The 24,199-nt window shown below is 34.4% G+C and overlaps 1 protein-coding gene across 7 annotated transcripts in view; it reads right to left on the bottom strand.

Moving 5' to 3' along the window:
* Positions 1–23,646, bottom strand: part of LOC124359073 (3-hydroxyisobutyryl-CoA hydrolase, mitochondrial) — a 62,438-nt gene extending 38,792 nt beyond the window's left edge. For 2 of the 7 annotated variants that reach the window (XM_046811490.1, XM_046811484.1), the window contains exons 1-3: positions 23,526–23,646; positions 13,804–13,831; positions 8,122–9,127 (exon numbers count right to left, since the gene is read on the bottom strand). In XM_046811490.1, coding sequence (XP_046667446.1) covers positions 8,122–9,127; positions 13,804–13,831; positions 23,526–23,557 — 1,066 coding nt within the window. In that variant the 5' untranslated portion in view covers positions 23,558–23,646. Of the gene's footprint in view, positions 1–8,121; positions 9,128–13,803; positions 13,832–23,525 lie in introns of those variants that run through there. The other 5 variants (XM_046811486.1, XM_046811485.1, XM_046811491.1 and 2 more) reach the window with 5 other exon arrangements.
* Positions 23,647–24,199: the final 553 nt, after the last annotated feature.

The following is a 24,199-nucleotide window of genomic DNA, read 5'->3' as shown; positions in this document are numbered from 1 at the left end:
ATACATATATATATATATATATATATATATATATATATATATATACAATAAAAGAAAGACTTCACATAATCCTTTAATATTTCGACTAATATTGTCGTTTTCAAAAAGTGTAATTAAATTAAATATTCAAAAATTTTTGTTTTGGAGTTGTACATTCATAAAAAATAAAAACAATATAGACAATACATTGTTTTAGATTTGCTAGATTTATTTAGACTATGTTTAACAGATCATTTCTTATTTAATCCAAAAGGTAATTTTGACTTAGTGGATTTTACTAAGGAAAGGGTTACAATGTCATTGCTGTGCATCATGTAGGGCCCGACCCCATTCTCGGCTTCACTCGTAAATCCATTATTTTCATCTCCAAAAAGTGTCTTATCAGAGTAAAAATTCAACTGATATTCTGGTGTACTCAAAAACCGGATTGCATCTCTAATCAAACCGTCAAACAGACAATATTCACTGAACCGAACTCAAAGCCCTTTGTAAGGTGATCACAATAAATGTTAGACCTGTGCAATCTATCTAACATGTCTTTTCACTCGAGAATAAGAATTGGCCATCGTTTGGAGACCCCATTTTGGTGACTAAATAACCCATTTACTCAAAACAACCCTTGTATCTTGGTCACTACCGCCCTGCCGCTTACCGCTCGTATAGTGACAGAGGCCCGAGACGATCGGTCGGCCGACTTTAAATTGTCCAGTGAATTATTACGTGTTGGGTGGCTTGCAGGTAAACAGGAGTAAACCTAATCAAGATTCAGTTTATTACGCTAGAGAAGGTAATCTCAGCTTAATCTGTGCTAGATGTGGCTCACGAGTACATGTCGAACATTTATTCACAGTTTCACGGACCACGTAAAATACGATGTTTCTAGATTAATCAGGTCCTCATTTAAGGTACTGTAAAGTTATTTCTTCAGCTCTCAGAGAAAGAAAATTATTTTTGAGATTATCCCGGTTCTACAGTTGGATTCCCGATCGGGTAGCCACCCTGATAATTTATCCTACAAATAAAAACAAATTCAGATTTCAATGAAAATCTGACAATAGAATAAATCCGATTAATTTGCTTCTTAATTTTAAAATTTGCTCAACCTAATTTGAACTCTGATCCTAATCATCTGGATTTTATTCTAAGTTAAGAAGTAAGAATATCTTCTATTTATTTTAACATTTGTAGTGGTGAGAAAGTATTAATGAACGTAACTTAATAAAACAACACTCATGGACCTAAATTAAATTACAGACAAACACACATTGTTTTAATTGCATGCTTACATTATTGCAAGAAACTGAGGTTTAACAACAAATATGCACTTTAATGGCCTAATAAGGATTAATACACAGTGATATATTTTTCCTCTCCTCCAAATTTTTTTTATTGTTTCAACTTTTGAACAATATCTGAGGGTTTCTTCTTGTACAACTTTTATACTGGTGCTGTTGAATTGTTCTGAATTTAACGGTTTATTCATTAGAATAAATACACCACCGGTTTTTTCTTCATTAGAATAAAGTGGTGCTGGCACAACACATGCAGACACAGCGATGGGCTGCAGCTAGGTCCTGACATTGTACTCTTTGAAAATAAAAATGAAAATGCTGTCATAATGAGGTAAACTGTGCTGGTACAACACAGGCAGACTTGACGATGGGCTATAGCTAGTTCTGACCAAACAATTAAAACTGTCATGGAGTGGTATGCATTGGTGGTACAACAAAGGCTGAATGTGATTCGCTGCAGCAAGTCCAACTAATTAATGAATACTGCTACGTTGCAGAAGTGGTGCAGGCACAACATAGGTACACTTAGCAATGGGCTGCAACTAAGTCCAACTAATTATTAATGCTGCCATGTTGGGGTAAGTGGTGCTGGGTCAACACAGGCACATAGAGTGATGGGCTGTAGGTAGATGCAGCTATTTAATTGATACTGTCATGTTGCGGTAATCTGTGCTGACACAACAGAGGCAGAATCAGCAGCTAGTTCAGAATAATCAATTAATACTGTCATTTTACGATAAGTTGTGCTGGCACAACACAGGCAGACTGAGCGATAGTCAGCATCTACGTCGGACTAATCAAATAATGCTGTCATGTCGCAATAATCTGTGCTGGCACAACACAAGCAGACTGAGCGATAGTTAGCTGCTAGGTCGGACCAACCAATTAATACTGTCATGTCACGGTAAGTGGTGCTGGCACAACACAGACAGAATCAGCAGCTAGGTCGGACTAATCAAATAATGCTGTCATGTCGCAGTAATCTGTGCTGGCACAACACAAGCAGAGCGATAGTCAGCAGCTAGGTCAGACTAATAAAATAACGCTGTCATGTTGCAGTAATCTGTGCTGGCACAACACAAGCAGACTGAGCGATAGTCAGCAGCTAGGTCAGACTAATAAAATAACGCTGTCATGTTGCAGTAATCTGTGCTGGCACAACACAAGCAGACTGAGCGATAGTCAGCAGCTAGGTCTGACTAATCAATTAATACTGTCATGTCGCAGTAATCTGTGCTGGCACAACACAAGCAGAGCGATAGTCAGCAGCTAGGTCGGACTAATCAATTAATACTGTCATGTCACAGTAAGTGGTGCTGGCACAACACCGACAAAATCAGCAGCTGGGTAAGACTAATCAAATAATGCTGTCATGTCGCAGTAATCTGTGCTGGCACAACACAAGCAGAGCGATAGTCAGCAGCTAGGTCGGACTAATCAATTAATACTGTCATGTCACTGTAAGTGATGCTGGCACAACACCGACAAAATCAGCAGCTGGGTCAGACTAATCAAATAATGCTGTCATGTCGCAGTAATCTGTGCTGGCACAACACAAGCAGACTGAGCGATAGTCAGCAGCTAGGTCGGACTAATTAATTAATACTGTCATGTCGCGGTAAGTGGTGTTGGCACAACACACGCAGACTGAGCGATAGTCAGCAGCTAGGTCAGACTAATAAAATAATGCTGTCATGTCGCAGTAATCTTTGCTGGCACAACACAAGCAGACTGAGCGATAGTCAGCAGCTAGGTCGGACTAATCAATTAATACTGTCATGTCACTGTAAGTGGTGCTGGCACAACACAGACAAAATCAGCAGCTAGGTCAGACTAATCAAATAATGCTGTCATGTCGCAGTAATCTGTGCTGGCACAACACAAGCAGAGCGATAGTCAGCAGCTAGGTCGGACTAATCAATTAATACTGTCATGTCACGGTAAGTGGTGCTGGCACAACACCGACAAAATCAGCAGCTGGGTCAGACTAATCAAATAATGCTGTCATGTCGCGGTAAGTGGTGTTGGCACAACACACGCAGACTGAGCGATAGTCAGCAGCTAGGTCGGACTAATCAAATAATGCTGTCATGTCGCAATAATCTGTGCTGGCACAACACAAGCAGACTGAGCGATAGTCAGCTGCTAGGTCGGACTAATCAATTAATACTGTCATGTCACGGTAAGTGGTGCTGGCACAATACAGACAGAATCAGCAGCTAGGTCGGACTAATCAAATAATGCTGTCATGTCGAAGTAATCTGTGCTGGCACAACACAAGCAGAGCGATAGTCAGCAGCTAGGTCAGACTAATCAATTAATACTGTCATGTCACGGTAAGTGGTGCTGGCACAACACAGACAAAATCAGCAGCTAGGTCAGACTAATCAAATAATGCTGTCATGTCGCAATAATCTGTGCTGGCACAACACAAGCAGACTGAGCGATAGTCAGCTGCTAGGTCGGACTAATCAATTAATACTGTCATGTCACGGTAAGTGGTGCTGGCACAACACCGACAAAATCAGCAGCTGGGTCAGACTAATCAAATAATACTGTCATGTCGCAGTAATCTGTGCTGGCACAACACACGCAGACTGAGCGATAGTCAGCAGCTAGGTCAGACTAATCAAATAATGCTGTCATGACGCAGTAATCTGTGCTGGCACAACACAAGCAGACTGAGCGATAGTCAGCAGCTAGGTCGGACTAATTTAACACTGTCATGTCGCGGTAAGTGGTGTTGGCACAACACACGCAGACTGAGCGATAGTCAGCAGCTAGGTCGGACTAATTAATTAATACTGTCATGTCGCGGTAAGTGGTGTTGGCACAACACACGCAGACTGAGCGATAGTCAGCAGCTAGGTCAGACTAATAAAATAATGCTGTCATGTCGCAGTAATCTGTGCTGGCACAACACAAGCAGAGCGATAGTCAGCAGCTAGGTCAGACTAATCAAATAATGCTGTCATGTCGCAGTAATCTGTTCTGGCACAACACAAGCAGAGCGATAGTCAGCAGCTAGGTCACTCTAATCAATTAATACTGTCATGTCACGGTAAGTGGTGCTGGCACAACACAGACAAAATCAGCAGCTAGGTCAGACTAATCAAATAATGCTGTCATGACGCAGTAATCTGTGCTGGCACAACACAAGCAGACTGAGCGATAGTCAGCAGCTAGGTCGGACTAATTTAACACTGTCATGTCGCGGTAAGTGGTGTTGGCACAACACACGCAGACTGAGCGATAGTCAGCAGCTAGGTCGGACTAATCAAATAATGCTGTCATGTCACAATAATCTGTGCTGGCACAACACAAGCAGACTGAGCGGTAGTCAGCTGCTAGGTCGGACTAATCAATTAATACTGTCATGTCACGGTAAGTGGTGCTGGCACAATACAGACAGAATCAGCAGCTAGGTCGGACTAATCAAATAATGCTGTCATGTCGCAGTAATCTGTGCTGGCACAACACAAGCAGAGCGATAGTCAGCAGCTAGGTCAGACTAATCAAATAACGCTGTCATGTTGCGGTAATCTGTGCTGGCACAACACAAGCAGAGCGATAGTCAGCAGCTAGGTCGGACTGATCAAATAATGCTGTCATGTCGCAGTAATCTGTGCTGGCACAACACAAGCAGAGCGACAGTCAGCAGCTATGTCAGACTAATCAAATAACGCTGTCATGTTGTGGTAACTTGTGCTGGCATAAACAGAGGCATACCATTCATACAAGTTACTAAGTAAGTTGTACTTACAATAGCTAACATAACAAAGGTTGTTTTAGGTAAAATAACATGTTTTTCAGAGAACATTATACTTTCATTTTTCTTTCCAACTATAAATTTTCCTGATAATGGAATTATGGTGGTTTAAATGTTTTAGTATTTAATCATGTAGATCTTAATAATGTATATCACTTAATTTGAAATTGAAATAAGTGATTGTGAAATTAGATGAATCATGTATGTATGAATTTGTATGCTCTACATATTCTACTTACATTTTGTCTCCTTGTTTATACAGATTTAAACTCAAATTGTTTATATAATTAACACTCATTGCTACTTAATACAATTTTGTACCTAACATTTATATTTGAATTTTATGTGGACGGCTAGATGCAACTAGGCCTACGCACAGGCAGACTGCCAATTTAGGTTTTCCAGTATTCTTATATTTTATTGTGCTACTGTTTACATTTCTCTTACATTGTTTTCTATATATTAGCTGCTGTATAATTATAGCTCTCTCATCTAAGAAAAAGTTGAATAGACTCCTGACAAAAGTTGTTCTTTAATTCTAATACTTATTAGACCTGTTTTGATTGGCTAGACTTATTACAACTTAATCTTGAACAACAACTGCTTGAATTAAACGCTTATGATTGATGTGATGGTATAGATAGTGGAGAAATGAATCACTGGATTTATGTACCAAACAGCAGTGAATTTGAAAAGTGTGTGCCACAAATAAAAAACAGAATTGTGAGGTACGAGTGATTTAAATTGGCAAAACCCACAAATACTAGAATTGAATCGGTAACACTATGAGGAATTAGGTGAATAATACAATTATGAGTGTCACCTGGAAAATAACGCTCCATTTCTTATAAAAATTAAATAACAGATTCTTTTAAAAATCTTATTTTATTTGATTCCCGATATCTTTCTTTATTTTTCAACATAGTGTCCATTTTTGTTTAAACATTTGTTAAAATGTTCTACGAGCTTTATGACGTTAATACCGATGTTGTAGACATCTGGCGCCTGTAAAGAAAACCAAACTTTGACTGCTTCTTTCACTTTGTCATCAGTGTTTAAGCACTTATTCCTTTAGGTAGCAAAACAAGTGGAAGTCACTTGGTGCCAAGTGCGGGCTGTAAGGTGGATGGTCAATCTATTCCCAAATAAATGATCTGATGAGAGTTTGGGTTCGGATCACACAGTGGAGTTTGGCGTTGTCAGCAAGAAGAGAACTCCAGATGTCAATACGCCAAGTTACTTATTCTGTGTTGCACGTCCCCATCCCAAAATTGCCTGCATTTATTGTTCTTCCTAGTTTCATAAACTCCAATAACATTATGTCCATCCCAAAACACAGTCGCCATAACCCTGCGTGTTGAGATTGTTTGTTTGACCTTGACTTTAACCAGTGACACCATTCAATTGACTGACGTTTAGTTTCTGGGGTTATGTGAGAAACCCTTGTCTAATCACTCGTGTTCTCTAAAGTATATTGTCTTCATAATGATACTGGACTAAAAACTCATGTGTACAATCCATTCTCCCCATTTTGTGTTCCTCAGTAAGCAGTCTGGGAACCCGTTTGAAATTGCGTTGAAATTTGTGAAATTTCAAATGTTGAAAAACAATTATGTCCAATATCACTTTATATACGGTTGAAAATTCCAATGCTAATGATGAAATGGTAAATTGTCAATCTTCACATATCTTTTCATCAACAACATTTTTAAATCTTCCACGATCATTTATTGCTACCCAGATTTTGGTTCATCTTGGACATTTTCTTGTCCATCTTTGAAAGCTCTCACCTACTTCCACACTTTGCTGTCACTCATCACATTAGGGCCAATAAACTTCACTTATCTATCTATGAATATCCTATCCGCTGTTGGAATGTTCCTTGCTGTCAAAAGCCAGATAAGTGATCATATTTTGCAATCAGCCTGTTGATCAATTGTTTTGAACATCTTAAACTCGCATAGTAAACAGCACTCAGGGCTCATGTGCATTGTGCTGTTTGTTTGCTGTTCGAATAGTTTCCGCGAAATGGAACTTACTTTCCGGATGATCCTCGTAAATGTGAATGGATTAAAATAGTTGTGTATTATGCTTAAACATATCCACTAATATTTATGAAGAAGCATAGAAACCCCAGCCTTGATACTAACAATGTACACAAAATTAACAATAAAAAAGATTTGGGGACTGCTGCTTGTAGAAAACGGTATTTTAATTTAATTTTTGTAAAATGTTTTTAACTAAGGGATCACGGCAAGAAACATAAAATAAACAATACATATAACTAGAACCCATTGTCTTGCAAATGCTTAAAAACTAACACAAGCTAAAATTTGTACTCTTAAGATAACACTGTTATACAAAACATAATCACAGTTATTACAGTTTTAGTTTCTCTTTTACAACAATAACTCCTCCTTCAATAAATAATAACACACTTTTTATTCACACCTTTTACATATCATCAATACCAGTTTAGAATTATCCTGAATACAACTTATATTATGAACGTCAAGCATCCAAGTTTTACGGCCAATGTCATCTTAAAGGTTTTATTTTCAAACTGATCAATTTTCACTATTTTACCGATTTCATTTTCAGTATTGCATTATTCTAAAAGCATTGTTTCTGTTTTTGAAAATAAAAATAAAATACAAATTATATACTTTGAATTAAAACTGGAATATTATAATACTACACTTTGTACAAAATCATGACTTGAAGAATAATCTTTTATCTATATTAATATTAGTCACAAACAATAAATTTACTATCAATCAATACTACCATGCAACATATTTAATAATATGCTAATATAATTTAAGTTATTACTAATGAATACTACACTATGATGTAAGTATTGCAATCGTGTGTTTTGTAATCATGTCTAATTTAGAAATCTGTTGGGTTTCTTGTATCTTATAGTGCTAAGTGATAGTGAGTGATGAAATTGTGCTTTACAATTTAACAGAGTAGGAATCTAAGTACATCATTCACTCTGTTTAAACTAAAATTGTATACAATAGACTGAAAACCACAATTTTGTCCACAGATAAATACCTTCGTAAAAATCAGGTGAAGAAGTAGCTTCTAGAGCAGCCTTTGCAAGCCGATACTCCATCTGAAGGCACTCTTTGAAATTCATCTTTGCTCCTTTCTCCAGTTCCACTTTGGCAATCTTCATTGAAATGGGAGACATCTTGTTTAGTAGTTTCAAAGTTGCAGAACTGAACTCGGAGCCTTCTCTCTCCAGACATTTCACTATCTCTTCTACAGTCGGAGCTGAGAAAGCCTGATTGATTACTCCCATGTGAGCTTCTAGACTGAACTGGTGACTTGATATGTCCTGAGTGTGTTGTCTAAGTACACTGTCTATATCACCATTTTTTAAGTTCACTATAGCATCAAACAATCTAGGAACATCTTTGCTTTCAATAAAATGTGTACCGAAACCGATCTTTACTACATCCTTGCCCTTCAACCTTTGTCCTGTGAGGGCAAGATACAAACCCAGTTTTCCTTCTAGCCTCGGAAGAAAGTAGCTTGCACCAACATCTGGGGAAAGACCAATTGCTGTTTCTGGCATAGCAAAAATTGTCTTTTCTGTGGCTACACGGTATTTCCCATGAACTGAAATACCCACACCTCCACCCATAGTTATCCCATCGATTAATGCGACGTATGGTTTCGTATATTGACTGATTGTATAATTCATGGTATATTCTTTACGGAACAAGTCTTTCGCATGCTGACAGCTAGTAGGACTACCAGATGTCCCTGCTAAAATATCACCTCCTGCACAAAATGCCTTCTCCCCACTCCCCCGTATGACTATAGACTGAACTCTGTTCTCCCACTCTTGTAACTTCTCTAGAACTATTGTTATCATCGCCTCAGTCAGTGAGTTTAAAGCTCTTGGCCGGTTTAAGGTGATTACTCCAGAGTTATTTATAACTTCTGTGAGAACATCATCAGGCCTGCTGGACATGCTTCTGACAGGTTGACTTCGACTCAAGCGATAAACCTGGTTCATGCCAGAAATGAGTGCAGTACGTACGTTTCGTACCTGCAAAGACACAATTTCCATATGTAAACAAACATAATAGAGGCTAATCTTTGAAAAAATATATATGCTTATATTACATACTGATTGGAAATAAGCATTAAATTACAATAGTATAGTATTTGAAAAGAAGTTATGCGGAGTAACACATTGAAAGTAAATACACAATATTTTTGGATACTCCAAATAAATATTTTTTTAAGTGTAGTTAGATATACGTATCTTCAAGCACTTCAAGCACTTTATCTAAACCCACTGTAAATCTACAAAACTTTCTTAAAATTTTGTACAATGTGTTTGAGCCCCAGTCCAGAGCGTAGATTAAGTTACAATAGCAACAGAAACTCACTGACGATTTTAGCCTTCTGAGAACTTTTGTACTATACTTCTGGATTCCAGTTCACAGTTTAGATTGTTATGTACTTATTTGCTCCTTTTGTAAAGTATAAAGACAACACAGTGTGGTCAGAGAATACTCTGCCTAGGTTGTGGATCCCAACTGAGTAGGACAAACAAATCAGGACAGATTGAGATAAAATGTAAAGCCACATGTATATCAACAATCTTGCATGTAAGTTGTTTTGCCAGTAAACAAAATAACTTTTTAATTACATGCAATTAAATCATAAATTGACTTGGCTTGCAGGTCTGATATTGTTCATTAAATTTTACTGCTATAAAAAATAGTGTATACAGTTAACAAATCTTAAATAACCATGCCAGGGCAATATTAGCAAAATATTTATAGCATTATAAACTAGATTATAAATTACCTTTTTACCTGTCTATTAGATGTCATGACAAAGTTAAATCTTTTAACACAGTTTAATTTATTTACCTAGTTAAGTGCATTGCTTCTCCCGAATGCATATTTCTGGTGGCATTAAAATCCGAAAGTCCATCATTGTAAATTTCCCCTTCCCAGTACTTGAGTGAAATTAATGCACCAATTCTGTTTCCCTATAGAGTGGATTTAGGTTAAAAAATGTCACATGAATATTTAATATGTTTCATCTGTAAGTTGAAGCAGCAAATAAAGAATATAGTCTGTTTTGAACTGTACAGCTTGAATGTTAACAATTGTAACGCAATATAATGGTGCGTTGTTCACGACAATGTTGAGGAATAGCAACTGCTTGGTAGTAAAGTGCTTGGACTCAAGTTTAGAATCCTTTTCTACTCCAGTGTGTTTTACCTTTATAGGCACCATTATCGTAGTCTTACCTTCTCATATTACATAGAGACAGCTTTAAATCACTTGTTTTTAAGTTCTCGGTAGTTACATATCCAGTCTAACATTTTACCAGAAACCTATAAAAATACTCATTGAAACAGGGTCATTGTCCTAGTTCACATATGATATACATGACAATATTTTCTTTTCTGCAAGAAATTAAAAGCCAAAACTTAATTTAAACCTCATAATATAACATAAACTGTTTCTTAGTCATTACCGCCCACTTAGTTTAAATTGCTTTATTACTAGTTTACTCAATAATTAACATAGTCCGCATTTAACGAATGGATCTCAGATGAGGAAGGTCATGGTGCAGTTGTGTTGTCACGCAGTGTGTCCCCTTTTCTTTCCTGGTTCCAGGCACTTTGACTGGGATGTTCTGCAAAAATCTAAATTCTCTTTTTTAATTTTTTAGGGTCGCTGTAATAAAAATTTCCTGTAATAAAATTGCCTGAGATTTCCAGATTTTTGTATAGGCCAACTCCAGGAATTTCAAGATATTAATACGAGTATATAATAATAATTACCAATATAATTAATTATATGTCAAAATAAGAACTTTAATTGAGGAAACAAATTTTAAAATTTCCAGATTTTTGTATAGGCCAACTCCAGGAATTTCAAGATATTAATACGAGTATATAATAATAATTACCAATATAATTAATTATATGTCAAAATAAGAACTTTAATTGAGGAAACAAATTTTAAAATGAAAGCACTAAAAGAAGAAATTGATTCTTTAACTAAATAATTAGTATCTTACATTACTGGATTTGATTTTTATTTCTAGGTTACAAACATTAACATTGTGTCAGAAAAACATTAGGTAGGTATATATATATATATATATGTGTGTGTGTGTGTGTGTGTGTGTGTGTGTATTGATACAAAAAAGTATTTATTTTGAAGTTTTAATACATCATGTAACGAATTTGAAGCAAAACTCACTCGACCCTTATACTCTAGTCTATTATTTATCACTCTTTGCCTTGTTTTAGGTGAGTATCATTGTTAAGTTTTCACGTATATTAAATGTTGAATCTTGAAGATACGATTTATGGTGAATCACCAACCGAAGTAACATGAGTTAAACAAACCAACTCGAGGACCACAGGAACCAAACCAAGATGAGCTTTTCTTTAATCTGTATTGTAAAAGTAGGTGACGTAGTTGTTTACAATATTTGGTTTGTCTACCAATACACTTGTTTGTGACTGCTCCTCGCCCTTTACAGAGGCATAAAAGTGTCATAAACGAGCAACATGTTCGGATATTTGTCCTCAACGACAACAGAAGTTTTTGCTAGGCCTTTCTAGTGTTATATGAATTGAAAAAACATGTTTTAATTTGGTGGTTAAACTCAATTCAGTGTGTTTTGCAAAGTTTCACAAAGTGTGGTCCACGGACCCTCAGGGTCCCACGAGCCTGTACCAGGGGGTCCATGAGCCCATACCAGGAGGTCCGCGGTGCTACCTTACAAAATGTAGAAAAATATATAGACTGCTGTTAATAAATGTTATTTTATGTTTTAATGAAAAGCACTTTCTACTCAGAAGAATAACATTTCACCAAATCAAGTATGAGTTGGTAGTTAGACAACTTCACTAAACGCTAAAAACCCTTTATTGTATTAGTCAATCACAATTTAGCGCAGCAGTTGTGTCCATGAGGTTACACCTTAAGTGCGTCTACGGAAACGGATTGAGGGGAACCGGGTTTTTACTCCGGAAGCAAGCTTAAAGGTCATTTTAGGTCTAGATGCAATGAGTAGTTTCTAATCTCCTTGTTCTAATAAAAAAAAATGTTAACAGTTTATTACATTTTAAAATATTTTAGACGTATTATAGCTAAGCTTAAAAGTTAGAAAAAAGAAAGAAGTAATTTCAAACTGTTTCAAAAATTTTACTTTTTAGTTACTTTTAATTTTATTTTTTGAAATGCCCCTAGATGTCAGTGCAAACGACAGTAGACCTTCGGTGCCACTCTGCAATTTTTGCAAAAAAAAAGAAGGAAAACATCCCTCGAGATAGTACCCAAATTCACGCCCCAGATCAGGTGAATCCTTGTAAAGGTTAACTTTAACTTCGGTACTACTAGTAACATATTTATGATAATCTAATCTAAACCTACTTGTGATAAAAAGGAGTAATTAAGGACAGATTGGTATCCGTACAATACTTCATAGGAATTGTAATTATAAAGTTCCATATTTTACAATTACAATTACTTGCAACAATTTGCCGCTAAGAATTTGATGATGGAAATATAACTTTTGAAACACATGTCAACTGTACATTTTTTTTACCACAAAGTGTTGAACTTAAAAATATAGTTTTGTTCCCTTATTTTTACTGTCCAAAGCGGTATTGCTTCGGAAGTGAGGCAGTTTGTGATTTTAAAATCAAGCAGACACTGGGCACGGTAAATTAACAAAATAATAAATAATGGTTTACAAAATTACACACTCAAGATAGTGATTTTAAAATTCCCATTTAATGTGACCAATACCAACGTTTTGAACAACCCGGTCAAGAATTAAAGTTAAGATCATAATTTAATATGTACTTAAAAATAGTACACTTGTGTACTTATCTTGCATATCAAATTTCTAAGTTATGAATGTTAAAAGTTGGTTTGCTTGAAATAATTTATAACATATAAAATTATTATTTTTATTAGTTAATATGTATAAACGTAGAAGAAATTATCTAATTTTTAACTCCCATTATTTTAGTTTTACTTGTTAGTCTGCTGTTAATGGCCAAACTCGGATACATATACTTTTTAATACAAGAGTAAAGAGATTCACACAGAGACTGACTAAACTACACATGAAAAGACGCAAGGACCTTCCACATTTTTCCGACCCTATAATTTTACTGCCTTGGATGAAAATACTCCCATACCCCCTCTAGCTGCGGTTCTGTCACCATCAATGAACATTTACAAGATTTTAAATATTAAGGTTCAAACCCTTGATATAAATATAGGCAAATTCTTAAAATGTAGAGATTTCTTTCACTTTAGTATTTTTCAAAACGAGTTCATAAAGATGTTACAAGACAATGTAAAAGCCACTCATTTTATATAATTCAATTAAATAGTCTAGTCTGCATTTTGTGAATAACAGAGATACAATACTTTGTAAATTAAAATAATTTAAAATGTAATAATAAAACAGTTATTTATATACAATTACTCTTTAAAAAACAAGAAAAAAATACCATTTTAGAATGAATATAATTTTACCTTTAGAATTATAGCAGTTTCAGGACTGGTATAAACTTTTTTACACCTCACAAAAAAATTACATTAAATGACACAGGCCAAGAAACAAATATGAGGTTTACAATGAAAATACATTTGAATGAAATAGATTTATTCAAACATACCCCGAACATATATAAAAACAAAATTATTTTATTGAAAATATACTTACCAAATTTGAAAGTGGGGCCAGCAAAAGCCTAAACACCAAAACACCAAAACAAAAAAGCTTAATCGTCCAATATGTCTATTAGTTATCTGCATCAATATCTTATTAGCTACAATTATGTTATGGGGTTATTTAAAATCTAAAGCTAAATAAATAATGTTTCATTCACAAGCATATCTAGGACCAAATGGTAGAAGGGGGAATTACCACTACCGGGAAATCTGGGAATTGTCATACCTCCCCAAGCCAAAGTGGGATCTGGAAACACTCTGGCAAAATAGGTTTAACTGCTAATAATGTTAAAGTTCGACAGCCCTCTGAGAGCATATTACTCTTATGTTATGATCTACTAAAATGGCTATAACTTAAATAACAATTTAACCAGTTTTGGAGACCGCCACATAATGCATGAATTTTAACATCAGTTTAAACTTACGATTTTGATTTGCCGCTTAGTATTGGCAAGTAAGTTATTTTGAAAAACACGTTAAACGACACTATAGCAACTGAAAAAACAAGTATATGTCCTAATACAGCTACTGACTGAGTTTCTCTAATTATTTAATTTTCAGGGAATTCAATAATATTTAGCTAATTAAAAGACTGGAATAAATATAATTTTCTAATATCGAACTTATAATAATTGTTTTTTTCATTAAGAGTTCTTCAATCCCACTCAAATGTTCTTCTCTTCTGGGTCACGGTTACTGCTGTCTGTAACCAAACAATCTCCAACGAATATAGTAAAGAATTCTACAATATTGTTAATCTGGGGTTCTGCGGCTGCATAGTCCTTCTCGATTTTCTCTATGAGCTTATACTTTACTGACCGCTCTTCTGCGTCCATAATTGACATCTTGGCTTCACTGAGAGCCTTAGCAATTGCGATATAGTACAGGATGTAATCCTCTTAACTACATAATCTTTGACTTCACCTCAAGTTAACTAAATGGGATTGAGGTTTAGATGGTAGTGTGGAAGTCGTAAGATGTCATAATCATCCAGCTGAACAGTTACGTTCCAAGGCGTAAGGGACATGTTTCTGTTTATGTAGCGCGACAAGTTTGTACAGTTCAGGTAAAAACATTTCGTCGCTGAATGGTATTCCGTGGTAGAACGCTTTATCAACAACCGTTCCAAATTTGGTAACCCTTTTTTCCTTCATCCATTTAAAAAATATGTCCCTATTCATGCTGTCGTGGTTGTCTCCACTGAGATTGCTTGCTTTCTAACAGGTAAAAGCATTGAGCACAAACCCTTTCTCTCCATCTGCATGGATAGTTATCAGTCTCTTACACTTAGAAATTGGCACATGTATTCAGATTCATAAGTTCTTTATTCACAAACAAATGCACAGTATGTACAATGAATAGAGTCACACAAAGAAAATTATAGTTAATCCAAAATGATCTAATATCAACCTATAAAATATTTTATATTATGGTAAAAAAAGTAAGTTGTTATATACATATACACAGACATATACACACACACACACACACACACACACACACACACACATACACACGGGGTGTGTTCAAAAAGTATCGTGAAATTTGAATTTTCATGGGTTACGTATATTCGAATTTAGATTTTTTTTGTGGCGTTATGTTGGTACATATGTCTCTCACTTATGTTGACGATTTTGAATGTTCAGTTAGTTGTTGACAGCTGCTTTGCTTGCCATGTTTAGGTTCGTCTTCGATTTTTACCTATTCAAAAAAATGGAACAAAGAACCTGTATCAAATTTTGTGTGAAAAAACTAAATTAAGTGCGCGGATGCATTCCGAATGTTGACTGTGGCATACGGAGAAGCTACTTTGGACAATGTTTTTCGGTGGTACAAAATGTTTTCAGAAGGCCGAGAAGATGTGAACGACGAAGAGGGTGCCGGACGCCCGAGCACTTCAACAGACGAAAAAATTGATGAAGTGAAGAAAATGGTATTGGCCAATCGTCGAATCACCGTTAGAGAAATTGCCGAGGACCTAGGCATATCGATTGGCTCGTGCCATTCGATTTAAATCGATAATTTGGGCATGAGACGGGTTGCCGCAAAATCTATACCAAAATTGCTCAATTTCGATCAAAAACAGCATCGCATGAACATTGCTAATGAGATGTTGGAATCTGTCCATGACGACCCGAATTTGCTCCAGAGGGTCATAACTGGTGACGAATCGTGGGTTTATGGTTATGACGTGGAAACCAAAGCTCAATTAGTTGCCGCACGAACAAAGACCGAAAAAAGTACGCCAAGTTCGGTCGAATGTGAAATTTTTGCTTGCAGTTTTCTTCGATAGCAGGGGCGTGGTGCATCATGAGTTCTTGCTACAAGGTAGAACGGTGAATAAGGAATATTACCTGCAAGTTATGCGAAATTTGCACGAAGCAATCCGCCAGAAACACCCGAATTTGTGGAAAAACAAAAATTGGCTTTTGCACCACAATAACGCCCCTGCTCACACATCGCTGCTTGTACGCGACTTCTTGGCCAAAAACAACACACTAATGATACCGCAGCCACCATATTCCCCAGATCTGGCCCCCTGTGACTTTTTCTTGTTCCCGAAACTGAAGAGGTCCATGAAAGGACGACGCTACGCCACGATTGACGAGATAGAGACGGCATCAAAGGAGGAGCTAAACAAGATACAACAAAATTATTTTTTGAAGTGCTTCGAAGATTGGAAAAAACTTTGGCACAAGGGTATAATATCCCAGGGGAATTACTTTGAAGGGGACAAAATATATATTCACAAATAAATCAATAATTTTTGAAAATACACAAAATTTGCGATACTTTTTGAAGAGACCTCGTATATACACATATCGAGCTAAACCAATCAATTATCACTTTCAAAAAATTCTTAGAATGAATATAGAGGTTTAATTTTCTTTAATAGAGTAGGTACTCTTTAAGTTTAATTTTGAAATTATTAATGTTGCAGTGAGTTTTCAATTCAATCGCTAAATGATTTAGAAATTTTTTCCCCATGTATGAGGTTTTCCTTTTATAAAATTCCAAGTGATGAGAATCATTATATATATTATATTGAACCATGTATTATACTGGTTTTCCTTCTGTTAAGGCATGATTGTAGAAATGTATAACATAATTTATAGTTTCAAATATGTAAAGATTGTAGACAGTAAATATTTAGAGTTCCCAAAAAATATGTTTAACTGAATCTCTTTTCTTTGAATTTATTATAATTCTTATAGCTTGCTTTTGTTTAACTAGAATTTTATCTGAATTATATGATGTGGTAGCTCCATAAATAGCTATACCGTAAACAATGTAAGAATTTATAAGAGCATAATAAACTATTAATGGATAAGACTGCTTTATTTGAGAGATTCTATACTGCAAACCTTAGCCAATTGTTTTAGTGCACATAGACCACCAGAAATTTTATTTAAAACTTAGTCAACGTGTTCATTCCAAACTTAAGTTTTTATCTATAGCCAATTCTAAAAAATATTTGCTAAAAGCATACCGCAATTAATTGATCTTTCTCAATAAAAATGTTGGGTTGAACCCTGTTTAGAGCTTGTTTTGTGGAAAAAGATATAAAATTTGATTTGGATGAGTTTAACAAAAGGGTTTAACTTATCAAGAAGTCTTTAATCACTGACAGCCCTATGAAAGCGGACATCTCAACACTTTTACCTGAGATAACCACATTTGTGTCATCAGCATATAAACAGACAGCAGAACTTCTTCCCACCACTACAGGCAATTGATGTATGTAAAAAATAAATAAATAAGTGGACCTAATATTGATCTTTGTGGGACTCCATGCTCAACTTTCTTACTTTTGAATGAAATTTGTTTTTAAAACAATAATGAGCACTGTTTGAAACATGCTCTATTTCAACGTATTGCATCCTATTTTGAAGGTAAGAACTAAACCATGCAAGTTCCTTTCTCATAATACCCAAAATTTTCAGAGTACATATTAATTTACAATCCGACACACTGTAAAATGCTCTGGTCAAGTCCAGAAATACTCCAATCATGTGTTCTCCCTTATCCACTGAATTGATTATCGAATCAATAAACTCAATACCCGCAGTAATCGTAGATTGTCCAGATCAAAAACCATGCTGTTCACTGTTTAACAAATTGTTGGATTCCAGATCATTAAAAAATTGGATATAAACAACTTTTTCATATATTTTGGATAATACCAACAGGAGAGGCATTGGCCTATAACAGGCAGGATCGTTTCGATTTCCCTTTTTAAAAATAGGAATTACTTTGGCTATTTTGAGCTTATCTAGGAAAATTCCTGTTATTAGAGAACAACCCAAATGTGTTAAGGGTTTAAAACCCTTAACACAATAAAATAATAATAATATAAAATAATATTATTGGATAAGACTGCTTTAGAACAATTAAAATTTTATCAAATCCTGTCAAATATTGTTTTCAAACAATGAAATTATGCCTTTTATTTCAACCTAGTTTACTGGTTTAAATTTAAAAGTAGTTGAAATTTGGTTTGAGTCCTCAAATTCCATATTGCTTTCATGATTGGTGGAGTAAATGCTCGCATTGTTGGTGGAGTAAATGCTCGGATGTATTAAACTATCAATTGCTTCAACACAAAAATTATTTAAAATATCAGCGACCAAGGTTGGGTCTTTCAATATTCTGGTGTTTACTGCAAGTGATACATTTGATATTGAAAGCTTCTGTTTACCGACCTCATAATTAATTAAATTCTAAGTAGTTTTAACTCTTCTTTTTAGCTCTTCTTTAGCAAGGTAATGGACTGGTTCAATTGCTTTTTCATATTTTTAATGGTTGATTTAATATTATTTTTTTATTTCTGAATTGCTGTTATAAATTAACTATTTCTTTTCTCTTACATTTCAGCTCTTCAGATGCCCATTTATTACTTTCTAGTAATTGCTTAGAGGTAGGAAAGTTTATATCAAATTATTAACAAAACAAAGTGCTAAAAATCTCATATTTATGAATTACAGATGCCTGGAAAATTTGACACTCTTTATTTGAGCCATCTGACCAAGTTTGGTTAGATGTACGTGAGATGCCAGTAAATTGATAAACATTACTCACGATTTCGCAGGCCTGACTATGAATTATTCTACCTTTGACTTTCAAATTTAACTCATCAGATATTATCAGTAGAAACAAAGCACAAGCAACCACCATACTCAGTACCATCAACTCATTTTTAGTGAGTGAATTATTTGCATCAATACGATTTTGAGAAAGGACGCTATTGTTGATGAGTCATAGGAAATGTTTTCGAGACGCAGTGCATAACGCTAACCCCTGCCACCCCTCCCACCGGTAAAAGTCTTCTATCTGTACATGGTGCAACTAAGAGTATACTTTACAGTTTTAATACAAGTTAAATTTTACTTTGAATATTTGTATCAATGGGGAGGGAATTGATACAAATATTTGATGGTTCTAGCTCATACAATTCTTTTTATATAAATAGGTGGTCTGAGGCACTCTGTATAATGTTCTATACATCGTTCCATTTACTGTAGCAGTAGTTTGTTACTCCAATTCCTCCTAACGAGTCTCATAATTTATTGGAATTATTTGCAACTTGCTGTTACCCGATGTGTTTAGCTTATTGAAGACATGTCATTTATAGTTAGTTATACCATTAGTTTCCTCATTAGATATGTATTATGAAGATTTCAGGTACAAGATTAATATGAAAAAAATATTCATATTCCATTTACATCATTCTTATATTAATTTTAATAATATAACAAAATAATTAGTAAAAAAATATTTTGGATAAAAATATATGAATTCTCTAATTACAACAAATAATACTAAAAAATCCTTCCTACTAATTTTGCATTGAGTTATATACAAGCTACATATAAGCCACTTGGTAGTAAATTTTAATTTAGTAAATTTCTATTACTTGTTGGTTTATCAAAGGAAAATGCTTGAAAAGTAAAAAAAAAGAATAGAATTATTTGAGTAAGGCTGAAAATATTAATTAAAAATCCTTGTACAAGGAACTATTAGTTGAACTGGCTGGCAGTAACACCTCCTTGTGTTGCCGCAGTCCGCGCCAATTGAAAAAAAAAAATAGATAATACAAATATTAACTTAAATAAAAACATTTTAATTTCTGTGCATGCATTATACTGTATATGGTTGTTATTATTATTATATATTGGTTATATATTATTATGGTTTGTGACCACCTGAAAATTCATTTAAGAAATGAAAGTACCTTATTTTAAGCAATGGTTAAAAGTAGCTTTGGGTTGTTTTAGGTAACATGGCTAAAGTAAACATTAAACCATGCGGTTTTTTACGGAATTTTAAAACACTAATTTTTGAAATGTCATGTTTATTATATAAAACTTCATATAGTGATTCTTATAAATTTTAGGGTTTGCTCTTTTGTAAATAATAAATTATGTTTACAACTTTATTTACGGTTTTTTTAAAGGTTGAAGCTTGATATTTTAGTTCAACGGAAAACTATTTTTCACACATAAACGGTGTGTGCCTTACCGGTTAAATTGAATTAGAATTGATATAAAACATATGAACATTTCCTTCTGAATACAACAGAATGTAAAGTAAGTTATGACATCTAGTCTAAATATATAATATGAATTCTTAAAAATGCCTTGCAAGATTCATCATAGCCACTTCTAGGGTTAATGCTGCACTGAATAAGGATGCTCAGATAAAATTACTACATCAGTCTCAGATGACAAGGACAAGTACAAATATCAAGTCGCACAGTACATTAATAGAAAAATTAAAGGATACATTTCAAAATTAATAACATTATTTTCTACTTGTCTTTATTTCCTATAATCATGTATTTCTTCAGTGGAACTAAACCTAAGCATGTCAAAATAATTAATTGAAACTCCCTCGATCAATTTCATTGCTACTATTGCTGTAATTTTGATATATAACATTTTTTGGTTTGTATCATTGTAATTAATTCCAAAACTTGGGTAGGGATAAGCGGACCTGGTTTTTTATATCGATATTGACACATAATATAACTTAATTATAACTTTCGATATAACCAACCAATTCTGATTTTTTAACAATAACTAACTTGTATCTCCTAGAAACACTTTTTCATATGATGAACGTATTTTCTTTTATAAATAATAACAGACAATCGAAAGCTCGTGGAGGACCGTGAAACAAATTTTAAAAAGTGGCATACCAGCCGACCTGCTTGCATATCATCTCTGTGAGTATTTGTAAAGAAGAGAAATACGGACGGTTTTAAAGAGAAGATGTTTCAACAACTTCTTCAAAGCGGTAAATCATTGCTACCCAGGAGAATACATATTAATAATTACGCATATTTTGTATTTCCTGTTAGAAATCTTTTTTATATTGTTATTATTTCATTATTATTTATTACATTTTCCTATTTCCAGTTCTAATTGTTTGTTTGATCATTAGATTTATTATTTATAAGATTTATTATATATAAGGTATGGTATTTATTTACAATACCGTGACCATGAAAAATGGACTTTTTTTCATGGGTTGGGCATTTATAGCCAAGTATTATTATCACAGGTGCATATAAACTGGGGGGAAAGTATATTATTGTATTATATTGATGCCTTTCGGGCATTATTGCGTTAAGGATGGAATATAACCGACAAAATTTTGTCGAACAACACTTGGAGGGTTAAGGATCAGGGGCATCAAGTGATCTGGGATTCGACTTTTGCAAGCTCGAGTTAATTTTTTTTCTAAAAGAGCAAGCAGTGCGCAGCACTGCGCAGCGGGCAGGCATCGTTGACAGGATTAACGTACTAGTCAGCATCATTTCAGTAAAATTGCCAGAGGTACTGTCAAAAAGAGAGTTTTCAGAGGATTTCAAAAAATCGTAACTCCTTTGATTTTCGTTGCCGACGAATTTTTTCTTCACTATTGTTTTCAGGAAAAAAAATGAACATACCTTTCCATGGTCACGTTATTGTAAATTGATACCTAAGATATTATTTATTTTAATTTAAAATATGATTGTGATTATGACTATAGATGGTAATTATCATATTAACCGCCGGGGCGGAAAAATACGAGTTTTGCGTTCTTAACTTATTGGAATCGTCCTATATAAAAAAAAGTATAAGGTTTGATGGGGTGGAAATGAGAAATAACGAAGTTCTAGAAAATAAAAAATTAAATAACTTTCCAGTAATATCTCCATGTTCTACATCCACGTCTAGCGTCACGTGACCTTTTGTGGCCAATGATTGAACCTCGTGATGACGTCATCGGTTGCGCCGCCATCTTTGCAAACGTAAATGAGAAATTACAGAAATGAGCAGAATTTTTATCAAAATTAATAATGTTTTTCTTAATTTCGAGAAAAAAATTAATTACGAGTGCCTCCGGCCATCAGCGCGGGCTTCGGCAGCACCTTCGGTGCTGCCCCGCGCTGATGTCAATAAAAGAAAAACATCCCTCGAGATAGTACCTATCAGTAAAATATAAAATTCTAGAGGGGCTGATCAAAAATATAAATTGAAATGTAGTGCAAAGGCAATTATGTAAAGTTTAAAAACTAAATAAATCATGAAAAACTCAAATATATAGATGGATATTAACAGAGAACACTTACCATTAGTGTGTTGGCGGATATAGCTAAACAGCAGCAAAAAAAAAGTGGTCTATCACAACGAAACGACACAGTCTCCCGGTTTTAAAAACACCACTCGACCGCACGACGAACAAATACACTCATTTTTAAAAATGCCCTGTTATATTAAAAAAGAGATAATTTCGTTTCGGTTAAAACGTAAGCTCTTTACGTGCCCTACGAAACACTCCGACACACACAATTCACTAGGGTTGGTTGAACTAGTGGATGGTTGATTCATCATTGTAAACTCACTCACTCAATCCGACCTACTGAACACGATATCTTGTGTAGAACTGACCTATGCCCCGGACAACTCAGATAACAGGTATGCTATCAGGCTGCTATCAGTCCCGGCCGCAGATAATATTCCAGTAAACAGATTATCCAGACACAGCACACAAACTGAACATTAAAACATTAGAAACTTTACCACTTATCAATATACCCCCTAAAATCATGTTATTTGTCATTTGCACCCCCTAGTACTATATATATTTTTTGTTCAGGAGGGTGAGCAGAATACGTTGGTAACGTCAAATTCGTGATTTGCCGCCCCGGCGTTTAATCTTACTGGTACCCTATAGATATGTTGATGATTTATAAATGCGTATTCAATAAATGAATATTAAGTATCGATGGTTGTACTAATCGATATAAAAAACCTGATCCACTTATCATATTCTAACCCAAATAATAATTGTTAATATACCAAGTTAAATAATTTATTAAGACAATTAATTTATATTTTTCCAAATATAGACTACTGAAATAGAAAACTAATAACAATTACAAGCACTGCAAGGAAATCAATTCCACTATTATATACTATTATTTATATCATTAAATAAAAAAAACTTGTTAAAATATGGTTATAATAGCCGCTAAGAAACTAGAATTAACTAAGATCAACACTAGAATCCTAGTCCACAACTAACAACTATCTCAATTATTAAATGTCACACATATTGAAAGTCTACTGTATTTAACTTAAAATCCATTCATAATTTTATTATTAGAAAATTAATTTTTGAAATGAATTAGGCTTTACTTATTTAAATGTATCACAATAATGTTACCATCGTGCAGAGAGGATTCTGGTCTTTATCATAAAGTACACATACAACCTATAGTTAAATTATTCTTGGATTAAAATTCAGAGAATACTGAATAAGGCAGTGAAACACAAAACGCCCTTGAAAATATTGCCTTCGCACCAAACAGCTGGATCACATTACACAGCTGTTTTTACGCTAGTGTTTTTTCTCTTTGGCGTTTAAAGCACTTCCTGCAGATTCAAGGTAGCATGGGCCGGTAAATGAGTTACATGCTTTCTTAACTGTTAACAGTTTGGTGCAGTTCTTCAATACTGATGATGGTTTCACTTTTGATACTTTATAAATTAGTTTATTTTTAATAAACTAATTAAATTTAGTTAATAAATAAATTAATTTAATAAATGTATTGTGATATATATATATATATATATATATATATATATATATATATATATATATATATATATATATATATATATACAGGGTGATTCAAAACTAAACGGCAATCTCTCGGGAGCTTATTCTATAGCTAAAAACAAGTAAAAAAGTTTATATAACCATATGCCCGGAAACGCTTCGTTAGCGAGTTACGCCTAGCGAAAGATTTCGCCCGGATTTCAGAACCCTTGGTGAAGTCAGACCGTATAAAAATGGTAAAGGTAGTTACAAAGATACAAATACGATTGTTTTTTATG

Source organism: Homalodisca vitripennis, chromosome 4 (assembly GCF_021130785.1).
Source record: "Homalodisca vitripennis isolate AUS2020 chromosome 4, UT_GWSS_2.1, whole genome shotgun sequence".
Classification (NCBI taxonomy): domain Eukaryota; kingdom Metazoa; phylum Arthropoda; class Insecta; order Hemiptera; family Cicadellidae; genus Homalodisca; species Homalodisca vitripennis.
This window is presented reverse-complemented; position numbering and strand designations above follow the sequence as displayed.